The sequence below is a fragment of the Sander vitreus genome, chromosome 14 (assembly GCF_031162955.1).
Source record: "Sander vitreus isolate 19-12246 chromosome 14, sanVit1, whole genome shotgun sequence".
Lineage (NCBI taxonomy): Eukaryota > Metazoa > Chordata > Actinopteri > Perciformes > Percidae > Sander > Sander vitreus.
Window position 1 is genome coordinate 15946801 of NC_135868.1, and position 19229 is coordinate 15966029.

Below are 19229 nucleotides of genomic sequence, written 5' to 3' on the forward strand. Positions count from 1 at the left end.
AGGGAGGTAAATGCGGTTTAAAGGAGGATCAGTGGAATATCTGTGCCTTTTTTGTGTCTTCTACCTTTCTGAACCTGAGACATGGTGCATTAGATTGTGTGACTGTGGGTGTGCATGCGTGCAGATGCCTGCAGGCTGACAGGGAATGAAAACCCAGACATATGTTAATCAGATGTTGTGATGATGGCAGAGCAGAAGGAGAGAGGGAGAGAGAGGAATGAAAGGTGAAAAGAAGCAAAGAGCTTTTAAAAGACAGAGCGAGAGAGGGAAGAGAAAAAGGGGGACACAGTGGAGAGAGAATAGAGAAAAATGACAGGATGTGGTGCAGTGATTCATTTTCGAACTGCAAGAACCACTGCTGAGAATCGATCTATTCCATTAGTTTAACTGAATGGACCTACACTATAAGTTTGAGGTCACTGAACAAAAATGAAAAATGTATTCTGAAGGTACTGGATGCATCCATCCATACATGTGGGATTCTTTTCTGATTTTAGTACGACATTGCTTCCCTGTTTTAGCATGGTTGCAACATCTGATATCTGTGTCATATAAATGAAGCTAGTGTAGGGCCGGGGGGTAATCTAATATTACAGTAAAGCTGCTATGTAAAGCACTTTGAATTGCCCTGTTGCTGAAATGTGCTATACAAATAAAGCTGCCTTGCCTTGCCTTGCCTATGATCATTATTTTTATTTTAACAATGTATGAAATGCTCACTTGGAGTGATAAACCCACAGAGAATTATCACCAACTGTGCAGTTTCCCATCAGCAGTATGGAGCTTTTTAGCATCTTTCAGCACATTGTTTTGGTTTTATGGCCCGCAACTTTACTGTTTTGGTTCACTCTCACTGCTCTCATCAATGTTGTTTCCAGCTGCAAGAGGCAGCTGTTTTCAGTGAAAAAACTGTAATACACTGGACACTATCAGCCACAACACCACATGTCAGACAGACAAAGTTAACAGCTAGCTGGTGAACATAGCGGACCATTTAGCTGCTAAATAGCCATAAATTTCCCTCAGGATATAGTGGAGAGCAAGAGCTAAAAAAGAGTAAATATTTTCTTTGGGTGGACACAAACATGACTCTTAATAAATGCTAATGCTGCTCTGTATCTGCTAGATGTGTTAATTAGCAAATGTTTGCTGGCAAGTGTGCTATATCATATTTATCAGTTGAAAATCAACAATATATATCTTTTTTTTTTATTATTCTACATTATAATATGACATTATTTTGCATATATTTTTCACATCAAAATATAAATTTGATAAATAAATTATGAGCTCTAACCTGATCAATACAGAGAGCAAATCTAACGGCAGTACAAAGGCGAGGAAGTAAGTGACAGAGAAATAGAGAGAATTAATTAGAAAAAAGGGAAATCCAAGAGGGATAGAACGGAAGAAGAGAGCTGGAAAGAAGAGAAATGTGGGGCATTTCTTCTCAGGAGAGTTCAGAGGGGGGCCAATGCAGCAGCAGACGGCTGATCCAAATGGATTTTCCTTGTTTGTAATGAGGCTACTTCTTCTGCCACTGCCAGAGCATGTGGTGCTTTTGGGAGGGCTGGATGGAGAAAGTGATTGAGAGTCGTACAGAGATAGTGGAGGATGAGTGGTGAAAATGGGTAGAAGTGGTAAAGAGAGAGTAGGAAGAAGGGAGCAGCAGCGGAAGGTGGACGACTGAATGAGAAAGAAGGGTGAGAAAGAGGAAAAATAATAGGAGTGGGAAATTGTGCAATCGTAGATCTTTCTGATGGTGTTATGCAGTTGCCAGAGGGAGGTGGGGGGGAAGGATAGATGGTGGGAAAAAAATAATCAGTTATTGCAGGTATAGTGATGGCCAGTGAGAGGGAAAGAAATAAATGGAGCGAAGAATAGGAAGAGAGGGGAGACTTGTGATTGAAAATATTGTGTTGTAGAGGAGAAAAGTGATAGCTTGGTGCTATTCCAAAAGTCAAGCTGTTAAACTGCGATGTAGGGATCAAAATATTAACATATGAACATACTCTGTTACGTGTAGTACTTGTGTCTTTCCTTGGCCTTTTTTTTTCAAACAGTGGTTCAAAGGGTTTAAATGAGAAACATGAGAGAGAGCTTCACCCAAGGCATAGCTCTGGTAATGACAGTGACCTGTTTTAGCCTTTCTTTGATGTGAATTCCATTGTTCTGAACTCATATTACCTTCCCACTTCTCTTCTCCTCCTGCTTTTTATTTTCTCCTCTCAACTTTCTGTTTTCACTCTGTTTCTCTCTCTTTTGCGCTATTTTGTTCTCATCTTCACTCACTCTTCTCTGAAGAGAAACACAGTGTAATATGACTAAGATGGAGGGATATTTGACCTTACATACACTTCTTTTCATGTTTTTCATCTTTCCCTCTGGTTTTCTATTGGTCGTGTGTGATGTATTCCAGGTTTTGTACGTGTGCATGCCCAAACCTTTATTAACTGCATACACACACGTGTTTCTATATGATTAAACCACTTGAGGACACCTCTTATCGCCTCTCATCTCATCTGTACATCTGATAGGAAGGAAAGGATGTTTAGAGGAGAGCCTCTGTGGACTCTGCCTGTCTTGTTCAATTCCAGTTAACCTGATAAAGACCTGTCAAGTAATGACGCATCGTAATCTTGTATTCCATGATATAAAAAATACATGTAAAGTGTCAATACACAGGTGGTGACATAATGCAGGAATCTGTGGCTTGGAAAGTCATCCGATAAGATGAGACATGCTGAGAGACTGAAAGGAAGGGAGGAGAGGGACCCAGAGTTTATGAAAGCAAAAAACAAGGGCAGAGAACGAAGCAGAGGGAGAAGTCAGAGGCAGCGCACAGATGGTGAGCTGTCAGCGGCCGGCTGTGCGTGCATGTGTGTGTGTGTGTGTGTGTGTGTGTGTGTGTGTGTGTGTGTGTGTGTGTGTGTGTGTGTGTGTGTGCCTTTCTGTGTGTGTTCATGCCATGCATATGTGTTCATGCTGCATGTGTGGAGCACATTTCTGCCCTTGCTTTCTTGTGCGCATCCATGTGTGTGTGTGTGTGTGTGTGTGTGTGTGTGTGTGTGTGTGTGTGTGTGTGTGTGTGTGTGTGTGTGTGTGTCTGTGTGTGTGTCTGTGTCTGTGTCCTCTGAGCTGAGGAGAGGTACTGTATATGCACAGAGCTGTTCTTCCCAGATGGCACTGGCAAGCAGACACTGCAAGGCTGGCAGAGTTGGCACGGCTACCCAGTGCACAGTTGGCACTGCCAGCCACCATGCTCTCCCCTATGTGATGGGGCGAGGGTACCTGCTGCTAGCCGCCTGAGCTCATTGACTGACTGACTGGCAGGCTGTCTACCAAGTGACTTATTCAGTTGTTAAAGTTTCTCTGACTTGGTTTTATCCTAAGAGAGCATTCCATTACCCTAAATGAATATGAAGAATTCATGGTTCAGAAGCAGCATTTTAAGCGGTTACCTTACAGCTGCATCTAATATAAAAAACACAGAGGCAAAGAATGAAGCAACATCAAATTGCCTGTCACAAGGATTTACATCACACCTTGAGCATTGAAACAACATCAACTGTACGCAGCTGCATTGTAATTACATTCTGTTGATTCTGTTGTTCCAGCTTTCATGTCTTAATTTCATTGTCAAATCATTAAACAGTGATGTGTCTTAACACACTCCTATGATCATGCTGATCTATAGGCCTCTGCTGGCAGGTTGCCAGCAGCACTGGAGGCTTTCCAATTGAACGCCTTGATGTTTTCTCTCTGTGTGTTGAGCAAAACAAGCAGATACATACAAGGTTGAATAGCTACCGAGGATAAAGCACCGTATTAGCGTGTGTGTGTGTGTGTGTGTGTGTGTGTGTGTGTGTGTGTGTGTGTGTGTGTGTGTGTGTGTGTGTGTGTGTGTGTGTGTGTGTGTGCGTGCGTGCGTGTGTGTGTGTGTGTGTGTCGATGTGAGTGTGGTAGATGCAGAGGCATGCATACGTCTGTGTGTGGGCTTTGGTGGTGTGGGAGTGGTGGTGGCAGTGTGTGTATTTGTGTGAGTGGGGAGTGAGGACTTTATACTTCCCATGCCTTAAACAGGAAGTGTAAACTAAGCACAGATGTGTGTGTGTGTGTGTGTGTGTGTGTGTGTGTGTGTGTGTGTGTGTGTGTGTGTGCGCGCGCGTGCGTGCGTGCGTGCGTGCGTGTGAAAGAGTGAGTCTATAAGTGTGTGTTGCCTCTGAGGAAGCAGCTGTGCGAGCACCAGCATGTGCCAGGTCAGGAACACTTAAGCGAAACCAAGATATTTGTGTGTGTGTGCATGTGTGTGTGTCTATTCTGGAGCATATGTGTGTGTGTCTGTGTTCTTGTTTGTTTGTATGTATGCAGTGAAGCGGGTTATTTTGGCCACCCATCTGCGATAGGCTATTTCGCTACTGTTCCTGCAGGCACACACACACATGCAGTCACACACATAGAGGCAGAGCACTGTGCCAGGCAAGCTGTTCACTAGCTGGCGCTGGCAACGCTCCAGAGAGAGTGGTGGCATCCATCTGTAGCACTGGAGAGCGGTTAGGCTGTGTGTGTCTGAGTCTGTGTGTTTGGGTTTATGCCACAGAAAAACAAAACAATGGGATTGTCGTGATGATGCTATTTGTAGTGTTGGCGGTGGGTGTGGTGACAGAGTTCAGAGTTGTGTTGGCTAAAAAGCTGCTGTTGTTTGACGGACAGTGGGAGGTGGATGTGGGAAGGACAATGATCTGAAGTGCCTCCTGCAGAAAAAAAAGACTGCAACATGTGTCCCACAGTGCTGAGTTAACTTTTATACAGTAAAGTTTGAGCAAAGTGTTTTGTAGGATTCAGGCAACTTAAGACTGCTAACAGACACACATTTCAGATAAATTATGTTTATTGTCAAACAGGTAAAAATAAATTAATAATTAGAGTTAAACGCATGTTTATGAAATATTACATTTACGTATACAATATACAGTATGACTCATACTGTACATATAAGGCTAATCAATTATCTTTTTCACCAAATTCCATTCAAATATACATGTTTTAAAATGGAGCAGATCTGTTTTTAGCTGGACTTAAGGTTTAAATTGTTGCTTGCAGCACGTTATTTCTAAAACCTGATTTCACCTTCTGTTTTGGTTTTCATCTTATATTCACAGTTTAAAAAAAATATTTAAATCAGATACAGATTTAGTTTAAAAAAAAAAAAAGAGTAATGAATAATGAGTCCCATGTGCAGTACAATACAGTGTTATTACTACTGCTCACAGAACTTTTTCCAGCAACTTTGTGGTCGACTCTGTCACGGATGTTCCACAGGTCAGTGTATGTCAAAGCTTTGTTGTGATCTTGTATTCTTGCCCATTTTGAGATTCTTTTGGCTGTGGGCTGTCAGGGAGGTGAGACAGTGAAAGGTGAAATGATGAGAAGGAAAAAGCTGAGGAGAAAGTGTGTAATGGTTAGATGAAAGGAGACAAAGACACATCGCTGACCTGGAATGGTCGTGGTGGTCCGTGGTGTGTGTATGTATGTGTGTAGAGAACATCCCTCATCTGCTTCCTCCTCCAGACATACTCTACTCTCAGTCACTCAGAGCCATTAGCAAACCTTGGTCACCATATCACACACAAACACACAGGTACACACACACACACACACACACACACACACACACACACACACACACACACACACACACACACACACACAAGTAAGCCTGGAAATGCCCTGATGCGAGGTCACACCAACCACAACTCTCTGGCTCCCTGCTCACCAGATGTGACTCAAACCCTGTTTTTAAACATCTTCTCCTGCAAGGGAGAGGGAGGGGTGGAGGAGAGGGAGGGTAAAAAAGAAAAGAGAGTAGCAGTTTTCAGGGAAGAGGCGGTGAGAGGTAAAGGTTTTTTTTTCTGTTTTGCAAATCTGGTTCTACTTAGCAGAGCCCTGGAACACATTTCACAAATTGCAGACATATTTTTTCGGAGCGGTTTTGGGGAAGATAGTTAACCAGCAGTAATTTCAAACACATGGCAGCAGTCATGTGATATTTTGAAAACACCAGGGGGACAGGCTGGTTACCCCCCACTCTCCCCCTCCTCCACCAGGAACCCTCCCTTTATGTTAGCCTGTGCCCTCTTTTTTTCTGTGCTCGTCCTCTGCCTCTCGCGTTGATTTCCCCATCTGTCTCTCATAGCAGCTTAATGCTATCTCTTGTTTTCAGTCCCAGTCTTCAGCATCCTCACCTCCATTTTTCCTATCCCTTCCTTCTTTCCACATCTGTTTCCCCCTTTCATCTATGTCTGTTTTTCAACTCATCACACACAGTAACTACACTCTCACTTAGCATGCATTGCATATCACTCCATCCATCCACGCCTTCATCCATCCTTCCTCTCCCTCTGTGTCTCTCCACATAGTAAAAGATAACTGTCATGTAAAACACCAGGGCCTTTACTGTCTGTTGAAAATTGATTTTGCTCCTGAAGACAGGGATATGATTCCTTTTAGCATCCACACACACACACAAACACACACACACACACACACACACACACACACACACACACACACACACGCACAGATTCAAATTGGCTGCAGAGAGAGGGTTCCATGTAGCGTAGGGAGATATAAATATACAAATTGCCACTTGGACGTGTGTGTATCAGTGCATATCAATGTGTTTGTGTTTAGAGATGGAGTGGATGCATCAGTGATTTTAAATTGTGCTTGTGCTACAAGGGTCAATCAGCTCATAGAGGGTTTGTCCATGTGTGTTCTTGTACGTTTTCCCCTGACAACAAAAAAGCTTTGTGTGCGTTTATAGACCCACAAAAGCAAGAATACACGGCCTACAATGAGATTCCCATAGTGAGTACTATAAAACAGTGCTATATATGCTGCAACAATATTAATCCTCAGCTACACAACAGATATATTCACGATATCACAAAGGCAAGAAAGGTAACCCACTGCGTAAAGCTTATGGAAAATAAAGCCATGTGTCGTCAGCATTAGGATGTGTGTTGAGTGTTTTGTGTGAGCCCTTCTCTCTTGGCGTAGAGTCTTGCCTGGGAAAACACCCAGATCCATTTAGGTTCACTTGGCCGGTTGTCAGCATGGCATCAGAAATGAACCAAACTGTACACAGAAAGCAATTTCCAATAGGCTGGCTTCCATCAAATGGCCAAGCAGAGCTCACCAAGGCTTACATCTGATTTATATCGCTCTGTTTTTCCCCAAAAAGCAACATTTATATCATTATTTTGACATAATGTTGTTAATGGCAATGGCAGGCCAGCTTTATATAAATAAACAATGCTTTTGATAGAGTTTTCAAACATGTTGAGCCCGCTTGGCTATGCTGTGGAAAAATGTCTGATGGCAATATGTTTCTAGCTCAGCTATAATAATGGTTTCACTCTCTGTCACACTGTGCATATTCTCATGTTTTCTTTACCTTTACCTCTCCCTGACCCACTTCTTTCCCACCCTCTTTCTGTGTTTTTCCTGCCACCCATTCCCACTCCCTGTCTTTATTTTACAAGACCCTGTAGTTCAATTTTGCCTGGCAACAAGATGAGGCAGGAATCGGTTCAATTTGAGAGAGGATACGTATCGGGCACTGTGAATCATTTTTATTGTTCCTTAACACTTGCTTCCCCTCTCTCTCTCTGTCCTTCTGCAAGAGAGACTTTGTTTCAACAGATGGGTGAAACAGACATTACTATAAACCTATTTTTTGAAAACGAGCGAAGGACTTCTAATGTTATACGCCACATATGTTTTATTGTCCAGCGTGTGTGTAGTCAGAGATGTTTTGCAGGATTTGTGTGTTTAGTTTATGTATTTTTGTGCATATGCGCATGAGCGTGCATGTTAATGTTTGTGTGATGGAACAGATGGTGTTCAGACCTTTGTGTGCGATTGAGAAATCTCCGTATGTCTTTGCTGGCTTGACAAAGTGTAAACACACGATGTTACACTGAGAGAATAATATAGATATGGTGGGAGATGCTAAAGGCTGTCAACACTGATCAGGAGCAAATGTGTTCCCAGAGCTTTAGTCATGTATCATACCATCACTCTTTCGCTCAATGCTGTACATATAGCCTCCTATTTATGATATTAGTGCAAGGTAGAGTAGCAATTAGCTGAAATGAATACAAAGTACACGCGTAAACAGAGAGAGTGGTGTTGTTTTGCTTGACATTTGTGCATGCATCCTTGCAGCTGTGTGTCTGTGTATGTGTTTGTGTGTTTGTGGGCGTTGCATCCATACATCTTCTTGACAAGCGGGTGGAGTTTGATGGGACATGCTCTGCATACTGCTCCATCTGGCTGCCGATGACTGTGTGTGTGTGTGTGTGTGTGTGTGTGTGTGTGTGTGTGTGTGTGTGTGTGTGTGTGTGCGTGCGTGCGTGCGTGTGTGCGTGCACATGGTCCAGAGGAGAGGGATGATGGAAAGAGAAGAGAGGTTACTACACTTGCATAACGATAGATTTCTCTTGTTTGTCTGCGCACTCCGTCTGAATCTTAATCGTCCCCCACCTGCCCCTCAACTGTGTTCTTTAGCACATCAGTCCTCTCATTCTTTCTACCTTTATTTCTCTCTTGTGTGTGTCCCCTGCTCCCTCTCTCCACATCTGTACCCAACACAGAGCAATCACTCCAAGCCACTATCACACCATTGCTTCATCTATTCCATTACCTATCTGTCCCCCTCCCTCTCTTCACACATTATTGTGTACTGTGTATGTGTGTGCATGGGTATAACACACCCAGAAGCACCATTTTGCACAGACATTGGCCATTGTGGACATCAGTGCTCAATTCAAATGCTTCCTTTGGCTTCAGTGCCTCACGGTTTTCACTTGCGCTGAAGGTATTATGCCTGTCGAGATTACATGTTTGCTTGTGTGTGTGCAGTGCATAAGCAGGTCAGTCTATATGCATTTTTCCATTTAAGTCCATAATGATGATATCTTATGTCTGACTAATACAATATTGTGCTCACACAGGCACCAGTGAACCATAAATAGTTTATGTCACAGCCGCCAACTCTCGAAAATTCACCCAGCGTGATTGAAATCCATTGTCATTTTGAAGAATGGGATTTGCCTGTGTGAAGTACTCTCGAGTGGCATATTACTGCCACTGTTATCACATCATTTTCTGGGTCTCCAACTGTACGATCCCATTGCACACATACACTCATGCAAACACGTACACACAGTGGCAATTCTAGCTCATGAAGTGTGTAATGGAGATCGTTTGTCCCCTGATGATAGACTTTGAAGCCGTTGTAGCCTCTATGATTAATGTAAAATATGAAGGTTAGGCAATGATGTCCCTGTTTCACAAGGTGATTTGAATACAAAATGACCTCATGGCTTTGTGTGCGATGATGAAATGCATATGGTTTTGATATAACATTGTAATTTTTTTGCCCTGAATTGTGGGTTAGCAATGTCCTCTGTAACATATTGAAGTGCTTCTCTTCCTTCTAGATATCGTTCATTGCAACAACCTTGTTTTAGGCGAGTGATGTAACTTGCATGTAACTTTAGAAACGGTGTGTATCACAAGTCAGCGGGGGGATAAAATCTCCTTTCTTTGAGCTTGGCTGAAAGAGGATACGAGCAAGAGGGAGAAAAGCGAAGAAAGAAAGAGAGATTTTGCAAACATTGAGGATCACGTAATCATGGACGATGCAAACAGGTGATGTAAGTGTGAAGACATCCTTGTGAGTGGCAGATGGTTGTCCAGGGTTCTGCCTCATTTCTAGGATTGGTCTGTGAATCAGGGAATGTTTTTTAAAGAGATTAAAGAAGTTACAAACAAGTGCAATTCAACCTATTGCTTTGTTTTGTTGTGTTTCAACAGGGAGACTGAGAGAGTGTTTGGAGGGATATGGGCTGTATTACTTTTTTTTTTAATTTCATTCTCAAATGATAACAGAAAGTACAGTAAAGCTTTTTTGAAAAAGTGATTCCCAACCTGGAGCTGATTGATCACAGGATGATTAACAACAAATATTTCAGTTACAAAGAATTGTTTATTTTTTGTGACTTGTCTCAAGTCTTTGCTCTTTTTCTTGTGAAATACGAAGAACTTTTACCGCTTCAGTCATCTTAAAACAATCTGAGAAAGGAACATCACTCTTTAATTGAACTGCTCAGAGTTCAAAGACATTTGTGACAATGCAAGTAGGCATTGATATAAAGTTTCACATGCCAAAAAAAAAATTGTTTATACCAAAAGATTTCTCACTACACAGCACTGTAACGTCACTTCTGCTATTAGTGTAATCCCAACTTTATGTAGACAAAGCAAATAAAACCTCATCCCTCCTGGGAGCTTATGAGTCAGATATCAGTATAATTACCTCTGACACATACAATATGATAGCTGGGTAACAATATACCTGAAACATTTAATGAGGCCTCACCACAGCCCTGATATTCTTATGGGTTTAAGTCTCATTCACGCCGCCCATACTGCAAATATTTGTGCTAAGAGCTCCTTTATGATATTCTAGATAAAACCACGTAGCAGGTGGCTGTTGTGAGACATTAATCATTGTCATCCATAAGCATGATCATCACTAGGTTTGGCACATCTGCCTGCAGAGATTGCACGAGTGAATCAACACACATTTGAGAGGCTCTTCTGTTCTTTTATAGCTAATTGCTGCCTCTTCAACAACCGTCCTCATCCTCTTCATTCCATTAATTCCTGGACAACAGCACTTCTGAGAAGTCGTAAAGTGAGTTAGGCAAAGTCAAAGCACTCATCGCCCCTTTCCATTAAAGCTCTGCACATCAATACCTGTCCAGTCCTGGAATACCATCCTTTGGCCGGCCACAGATCTGCCGCTTCACCTACAATATTCAACTGGCGGGGCAGTAACAGGGCTAATAAATGAACAGTAGATGTGCATTAAGTTCAGCCATTAACTTTTAACAGATGTATTAGGCTGGAGGAGACGCCCGACTTTGTTTTCAAGGTTGTTTAAGGTTGCGTGTTCAGGTGGTGCTTTTTGAATTGAATTATGCATGAGTTAGCGAGCACTTGCTATTGTTCTGCCTCACTCTATTGCTGTAATAAAATGAGGGCTTGTCTGACTGTCGTCTGCACGTATTTCTCTAGTTTAAAATATACATGCCACATTTGCTCATAAAAATGGATAGCACACAGTCGTATGACGTGAGTTGTTTTCAATAATGTGCTTCAGTTGTAAGATGTATTTTTATTTTTTTTATTTTCCCAAAGACTGGGTAAATTACCTTGCGAAGGCAGTATTGCTATTGATTCAAGTGGCATAGTAAGTGCCAAGTGAATGGTTGGCTGCAGCCCTTGTTGGTTAGTATAAAGCCATTGATTTTTATTCTGCTTATATGCTTTGCAGTGCTCTCAATCAAATCAGGAACAGAGAAGATGTTCTTTGTGTGTGTGTGTGTGTGTGTGTGTGTGTGTGTGTGTGTGTGCGCGCGCCTGTGTGCCTGTATGCGTGCGTGTGTGCGAGCACACACGCTCTCTCTCTAACGTGTGTGCTAGAGAGAGAGAGAGAGAAGGAGAGAGCATGTTGTCGCCTGGATGCATGTATTTGTTGTGTACACGGATTTCACACTAATTCACTCTATATCTTTCATCTTATCCCCTAAGGGGCTGCAGAGTTTCAAATGCTTTCAGGCTTTATGTTTCTCTCATCTCCACCCGACCACTGTCATCCAATCATAACACTGACCCAGGTGTTAATCCCCAATTACAAGCCTGTAACCAAACTCATCTTTTTATGCTGCCGCAGTTCCCGCAGAGCCATGCAGGAGTTAAGGTGGATCTTGAATCTGGACTATTGTGCTTTATTTCCCTCTTTATGTGTTTTACATTGTGCTTCCTGTTGACTTTTCAAGTTAAAGATTTTAGGAAAAGCATTTTTCTGTTCCTGCCCCAATGAATAATGCTCCATCCCTCTCATAAAACACCCCACATTGCTGTTAATTGAAAAAATACATATATATATATATATTGTATATTTTGCATTATGGGGACTGCTGGAGGTCAGTATCTGCTTTAAATTACATTGTAGGGATGCAAGTAATTTACATCATCTACCTATCTAGTAGTCACAAATATAAGGGTCAGTATGAGATGATTTGGATCCTAATTTGACGTCCTACTATCTAGCAATAGATCAAGTGAACCTGGCCAAAAAATTACTACACAATTAGAAAACCCAATATACAGGACTATGGAAAGCATGAGCTCAAAGATCCAGTGAAACAGGATAAGTACAACCATGTGTGATATGGTAACTTCTTTCTATTTCACTTAGGCTCATTATACATGTAAGGTCTTTGTGTTTGACTGGAAAATGATGAATTACCTTGGGTCCTGTCACCCGGTCGTCCTTTTTAATGACCTTGTATTTTCATAGATCATATTTTAGGCAGGCATACAGGATATGATAGCTGGCAGCTAGAGGTAAGACTATATGTTTCCACTAGCTTTTCTGCTATATCCTGAGTTTATAAAATAAATAGTCAGGTCCAGACTTTCTTTTACTGTGTGGAAATTAGAGTAGTAAACCTGTGTGTGTGTGTGTGTGTGTGTGTGTGTGTGTGTGTGTGTGTGTGTGTGTGTGTGTGTGTGTGTGTGTGTGTGTGTGTGTGTGTGTGTGGTGTTAGCAGAAATGCAGCACAGTGAATAGACAGTCAAAGTTTGGACAGTCGCACTGTTGTCTTTGTCTTCTCTTCGCATTGACTCTTCGTTCACCTCCAGTCCTCTTTTCTCTGCTTTCCTAATCACTTGACTTTTTTCCACTAATCTCTACTCTATATCTATTCATGCTGCTCTCTGTAATTTATCCCCTTTTCTCTGCAATTCATTCCAATCCTCCTTTGCCGAGCTCAAACTTGTGTTATAGTCAATACCTCAGTCAATATTATTTCCTTAAATAATTTAATTTCTACAGTATAATTTACCGTTTTGAGTGAAAAACTTAAAAGTCCCATATTGTAAAAAGTGATATGGTTAGTAGGGAGATGTGTGACCTTTGTCTGGGGAAGTGATGATCCACTACTCTTCTTTTCCTGTCCTTTGGCAGTATCTGACTCTATGGGTTGGAATCTGTTTGCCTTGATAATCTTTGGAAGCTTCTGGAGACTATTTAACAAGAAGAGAATATCTTCATAAAAGCGTATTGCTGCTACCTGTATAAGTCAGTGTGCCTGCGAGGAGCTCTAAGAATGGCAGCGTCAGTCAGTAAGTTAGTTCAAATCATTTCAGTGTGATTGGACATAAGGAGCAGCAGCTAGGAGCTAGTATGGCTTCTAGACTCTTGTTTGATTCTTGGAAAACTGTTTAAAGAAATTCAATTTTTTGTATGTCACACTTCTTCTCAGTATCATTACTGCTTCTGAACATGTTGCTGGTCAGTATTTATTTATACCTTGTATATTTCTTGTGATTGTTTATTTCATTTACATCACGTTCCCTCTGCTTATTTGAAATGGAGCTATGGAGTCCTCTCTATTTAGAAATTCAGTGACATCTCCATCTCTCACTTGCCTGCCTGCTAAAGCTGAGCTAGCGTGACTAAAATACTTTGTCACAGTGAACCTCGGCAGCAGTGAGCCAGAGTGCTACTGAGGCTTGGGCCTAGCTAATAGGCTTAGGCTATCCTGTCTCTCTCACATCAGTATTTCTCATTCATTTCACCTAAACTTGATAATCCAAACAGTCGTCACAGAGGAAAACTACTATTTATACAGTATGTAGTGTATACATTTTATACACTATACACCACATTTTATGTGGGGAAATATGCAAATGAACATGTACATGCAAAATACAAGACGTAAGTATAGAGTGTATATTCATCATGCAAAAACACACACACACACACACACACACACACACACACACTAGGGTCTTGAGAAAAACATGGGACAGAGACCACCCTGTTTCCCTTACCACCCTGATTACACTGTGTGCCTTTACCGTGCATGTCTTGTGTGTATCTGAGTCAAAGCACATGCATCCACTCCATGATTACAGCTACGTGTTCCCAATGTCACAGATAGTTCTTTTGTTTCTCTTGCAGCTCCTCCCTTCCCTCCTCTCATTCTCTCCTTTCTCTTCTCTCCCTTCACCCCCTTCCTCTCTACCTTTTTTGTTGTTGCAATCTCAATCCTTCACAATGTGCCACACAGAGACAGTTGATAACAGTCTGTTTACTCTGTGTTACTTCTATTGCTAAGGGGAAGTTGTGCATCTTATCTTGCACAATATGGGCTCAGCCCTCACTGCCAGTGCAAGACTCTGATAATGTATTGTTGTTGCTCTCATGCATTTGATATGGCTGGTTATTTGCTGAGCACAAAGCAACTGCATGAGGTGAAAACAGAATTTTTTTTTGTGATTAAGGTTTTATCTCTAAAATTTCTCATGAGTAGTGTGAGTATGATCCGACTGGTTTTCTGTATCTGTTGTGCTTAACTTTCTTAAATTAGTTCATTGACTAGTTGGTTTTCTGCCATGCTCCAGTCCTGAACAGATGTGAATATAGTATCCAGAGAAAGAAGTGTGTGTGTGTGTGTGTGTGTGTGTGTGTGTGTGTGTGTGTGTGTGTGTGTGTGTGTGTGTGTGTGTAATGAGCACTGCAGTCGTGTGCAGGTTGGGGGGGGATGCTATGTCGCCGTTCTGTACAGCGGGCATGCGGGATGGCACAGATGGTGGTGGAGTGAGACCCGTACTCACTGCAGATTTATGCTCCTCTCTCAGGTGTCTGTCTGTGTGTCTGTGAGTCTCCCCTTTCTCCCCCTCTCATTCATCATCTGACAGTCTGAGCATATGCATCAGTGTCATTGTGACCAGACACATGATGTGGTGAGCCATCTATTTCCAGAACAAGTTTGGTGTGGTACACCTCGTCGGCGCTTTGTTCATTAAATTAAATCCTGCTGCTGTGTATGTGCAAATTATGATATAGTTCCTCTCTATGCGCACAGATGTGGAATGTGTTGCCCTGAGCTGTTGTTTATTTCCTTTGTTAAAATATCAGCATGTTATTTTTGGTATGTTATTATAATCTTTCGCTTTGTTTGCCTTCAGATCGCACTGGGAAGCGCTCCACCATGCCCGACTCACCTGCGGACGTCAAGACACAGTCCAGGTTGACCCCCCCTACCATGCCGCCCCCACCCAGTACGCAAGGAGCACCCCGAAACAGCTCCTACACACCCACCACATGTGAGTAAAGCTAGGTTTATAGTTCTGTGTTATGTCTACGCCATAGGGTCTTCAAAGTACTAAAGTGTGTGGCAAAATTTCCCACAACTCTCTGACTGACTTAAAATCGCTATGTGAGACAAAGACCTTGAAGAAGGCCCAGTCAGTCCTGGCTGATATAAGCCACCCCCTGAACAGCTACTTCATGTTGTTGCCATCTGGCCGCAGATTCTGTCTGCCTAAATGCAGGACAAACAGACACAAAAACTCTTTTGTTTCTGCTGCTATAGGTTTGTTAATAATTCAGTGTGAGACGTGGACTTCTGTGTAGTATGTATCTATTCGTGTCCTCTATTAATAGTGTCTGTTGTTTGTATGGCTTATGTGTTGTTTATGTTGCATTCTATTGCTGCCCAACGAATTGCCCCTCGGGGATAATAAAGACTCCTTGACCTCGACCTTGACAATCTAACAACACTCAGGTTGTGACATATTTGACATTTTAACAGTTATGTTGTCTCCTCCTAGTTTCCAATGTACCGTATCAGTGCAGATACTGACTTTATTAGGGGGATCTGGTATTGGCCATGACATAACCGACCTTCATTGAATGCTGTTTCTTTGTAAATGTCATCATAAAGTTTCCAGAATGAGTTACATTGTAGTCACTCACATCAGACTGCCGACTCAGTTCTCAGTGCCACAGCATCCCTGGCCTCATGTTCAGAGTTCCATCTAATGTGGTCTACACATTTTAAATCAGGGAAATGAAAGCACTGGTATTGGATCGGTACTCAGTATCGGCAGATAGGCTGATACGTTGTATTGCAGTTGGTATCTGGCGAGAAAAAGTTGGGTTGGTGCATCCCTACATACAATACTTTGGTGGTTGTTTCAACAGGTGCAATGTGATGCTGAACTATAAATTAATTCTTAGGTGATGGCGGGATGGCTGTACATCAGACCGTAGAAGGATAATTCCATCTTAAGTCACCCATGGAAAATAAACACAGCAACTTTTTAAAACAGAGCAGATATACATGCGCTTACACTTGGGAAGACAGCTGCATTATGCACAGGTGAAATCCAAAAATCTCAATTTTTTAAATGCCATCAGCAACATAAGACCTTTATAACAAGTTGCATTGAGGCTTCCCAAATTGCAGTCATTCCAAACAAGTTCTCCAGCAACGCTTGCAAACCGTTAGAGCTTTGCCACAACGTGCACATAGCCTGTGATGAGAAAATTACACCCTAGTATTCACTTAGAAGTGCATACTTAACCACTTGCATGAAGAGCACTAGAATCTAAGAATCAAAGGCCTTCAAAATGCTCAGAGCACTCAAGTCTGCGTTAGTAGTGCTGGTTCTCTGCAACAGAGTCATTATTTTGTTCTCTTTTAATCACTTATTCTCCCATTTCTTCCTTTCTGGTATTTACTTTCTCCCTTTCTCTCTACAGTATATATCTGCCTGTTTCTCTGTTGCAAATGCTCACACTCCACAATTAACATCAGGGCTTCCGTGCGATGAGGGAGGAAAGGCCCAGCTCTCTCATTACGCATGCCGAAGGTTTTAACAAAGCAGTATGCTTTGATTTCCACCCAACATAATTGTTACCACATGCAGTTTGAGTATCTCGTCTCTCTGCTCTCTTTACAGTGGCGGCTTTGGACGGCAGCCAGAGGGGGAGTGAGTGGATCGCTAGTCAAAACCTAATCTCATTAGAGGGAAAGCTTTATGCCGCCTTGTATCTCTTTGTACACCAACTCCCCCAACACAAAGAGACAGACAGACACACACACACACACACACACACACACACACACACACTTCTCCCGTGCTCTGGCGTGACGGGGGTCACACTGTCCCTGCTTGTTTAGACTGCAGGGAGGGAGGCAAAGGGAGAATGGGGTGCAGAGAGGCAACATGTCTCCAAATGTAGAAATATGTTTTCTATGAGAGGATGATCAAACGCGCTGCGAGGATTGGAAACAAATGTTGAGGATTGTGAATGTTTTCAGGGGAATGTAAATCATTCCAAATCAGTGGTTTGGTCTCAGTGAAGCTGACGTATGTTAGTTCCTTTGTTGGTGTTTGTTAAAGGCACAGTCAGGAATTTAAGGTTATTTGTGGTGATTTGCAGTTAGCAAGGGCGAATGCAGTGTTACTTTTGCACTATGTTGAAAAAGTCATAGTATTTTTATGAAATATTTTTCATTTTGCTCTCCTTACTCTGAACACTATTCTTTATGTCCTTGTCTCACGCAGTAACCAATGGCAGCAGCCACTCTCCTACAGCGCTTAATGGCGCACCATCTCCCCCAAACGGCTACAGCAATGGTCCTAGCTCCTCCTCCTCCTCCTCACTGGCCAACCAGCAGCTGCCGCCGGCCTGCGGCGCCCGGCAGCTCAGCAAGCTCAAGCGCTTTCTCACAACTCTACAGCAGTTTGGCAATGACATCTCACCTGAAATCGGCGAGCGGGTCCGCACATTAGTGCTGGGACTAGTGGTGAGTGGCTTCTGTGTATGTGAGCTTTAGTTCAAAGGGCTCATAGGGTGAAAGTTGATACCGGGCCTTAAGTTAGCAGGAATAAGTGAATCCATTCGTAGGTTATTTGAGAATAATTCTTTGCATTTGTTCAGCATGTCTGAAGTACCAGATGGAATGAGTTTACTAAATCAAACAGTTTAAGTAATCTCAGGTTAGTTGTCAGTCAGAGAGATGAATACTTAAAATACTTTGAAATACTTATCGCTGATTATGAAAACCTCAGGGATAGTTTTTTAAAAGTTTTTTTATTTTCTTATGTCAGAAACCTCACCCATCTGGTCCTTCAGGCGTAAGTGTAAAATAAACAGAAAGATTTGCGAACCTCTGCCTCCAGGATTGACATCCATCAGTTCTTTGCAGCCCATTATTCAGTGTAACACAATGCCTGACAAAACAATGGCAGTATGTTGTCCTCTGTGACAGAGGATAACATCAGACCAGGACACTACCGTCTTTAGGCACCTGATCCACTTTGGATTTTTTTGTTTTACACTTCATAAATTAAAATACAACATGCAACAACATAGAAAACCATAGGCCTGGGAGAATAAAGATTCAACTTGTTACTTTGACATCCAAATAATGTTATCACTCAGGATTTGCAGGGGTCTGACAACCTAACATGTTGCAATATTAAAAACTAATTGATTTATTTAGCTAAACCAATAGATATATAGGATAATAGGAACTGCAACTAAATGATGATTGTAGCTTTGGATGCACAATTTAAAGCATTACTGATAATCACAACGTCTAACCCAAATTAAGATCCAGAGCATAAAGTGGATAAAAACAGCATGTTAGTTTGTATTCATTTCATAATTATACAGTATATAAACAACACGTATGCAAAGAATAACAAAAATGAAACCGTTTTTTTCTTCACCAGAGACATGAGAATGAATTGGTTATACTGCAAAATACAAATCAAGCCTGCAAACATCAAACTACATTTATCCAACAGAGATTTGATAAGACAGATGTGTTCCTCCAGCTTAGCTGACATGGTTATGTAAAGGCAATATAAAATACATGTGCAAATCTAAAGATTTACCACATCTATGGGATCTGAGAAGATTTGACTTAATGAGCAGGGGGGATACAGAAATAGTGACTGAATGTTGTGCAGAAAGGAGGAGGCGGAGAAGATGGAGGGAGGAATTTTTTTTAATTAGCCTCACAGAGCATAGCCTCCTTTTGGCTTCACTATGTTTATTATTCTCACCGTCTGCAAATGCACATGCCTCTCCTGTGTCGTTTTACCTTGCATACCTCCCCCCCCTCCATATTTCTCTGTCTCTCCCCCTCTCTTCCTCTCTCGCTCACTGTCTCTCTGTCCCTCCCCTTGCCTTATTGAAAAGAGTGACACCGTTAATTAGCTGGTTGTGTGCTGGGGAGAGGGAGAGAGGGAGACTCAGGAGGTTTCACTAGCTGTCAAGA

The 19229-nt window shown here is 42.1% G+C and overlaps 1 protein-coding gene across 4 annotated transcripts in view; it reads left to right on the forward strand.

The window, feature by feature from the left end:
• The window catches only part of runx1t1 (RUNX1 partner transcriptional co-repressor 1), a 56934-nt gene that overhangs the window by 19925 nt on the left and 17780 nt on the right, over window positions 1-19229 (forward strand). For all 4 annotated transcript variants that reach the window (XM_078268144.1, XM_078268146.1, XM_078268145.1 and 1 more), the window contains exons 2-3: window positions 15118-15255; window positions 17506-17747. In XM_078268144.1, the coding sequence (XP_078124270.1) occupies window positions 15118-15255; window positions 17506-17747 (380 nt within the window). The remainder of the gene's footprint in view (window positions 1-15117; window positions 15256-17505; window positions 17748-19229) is intronic.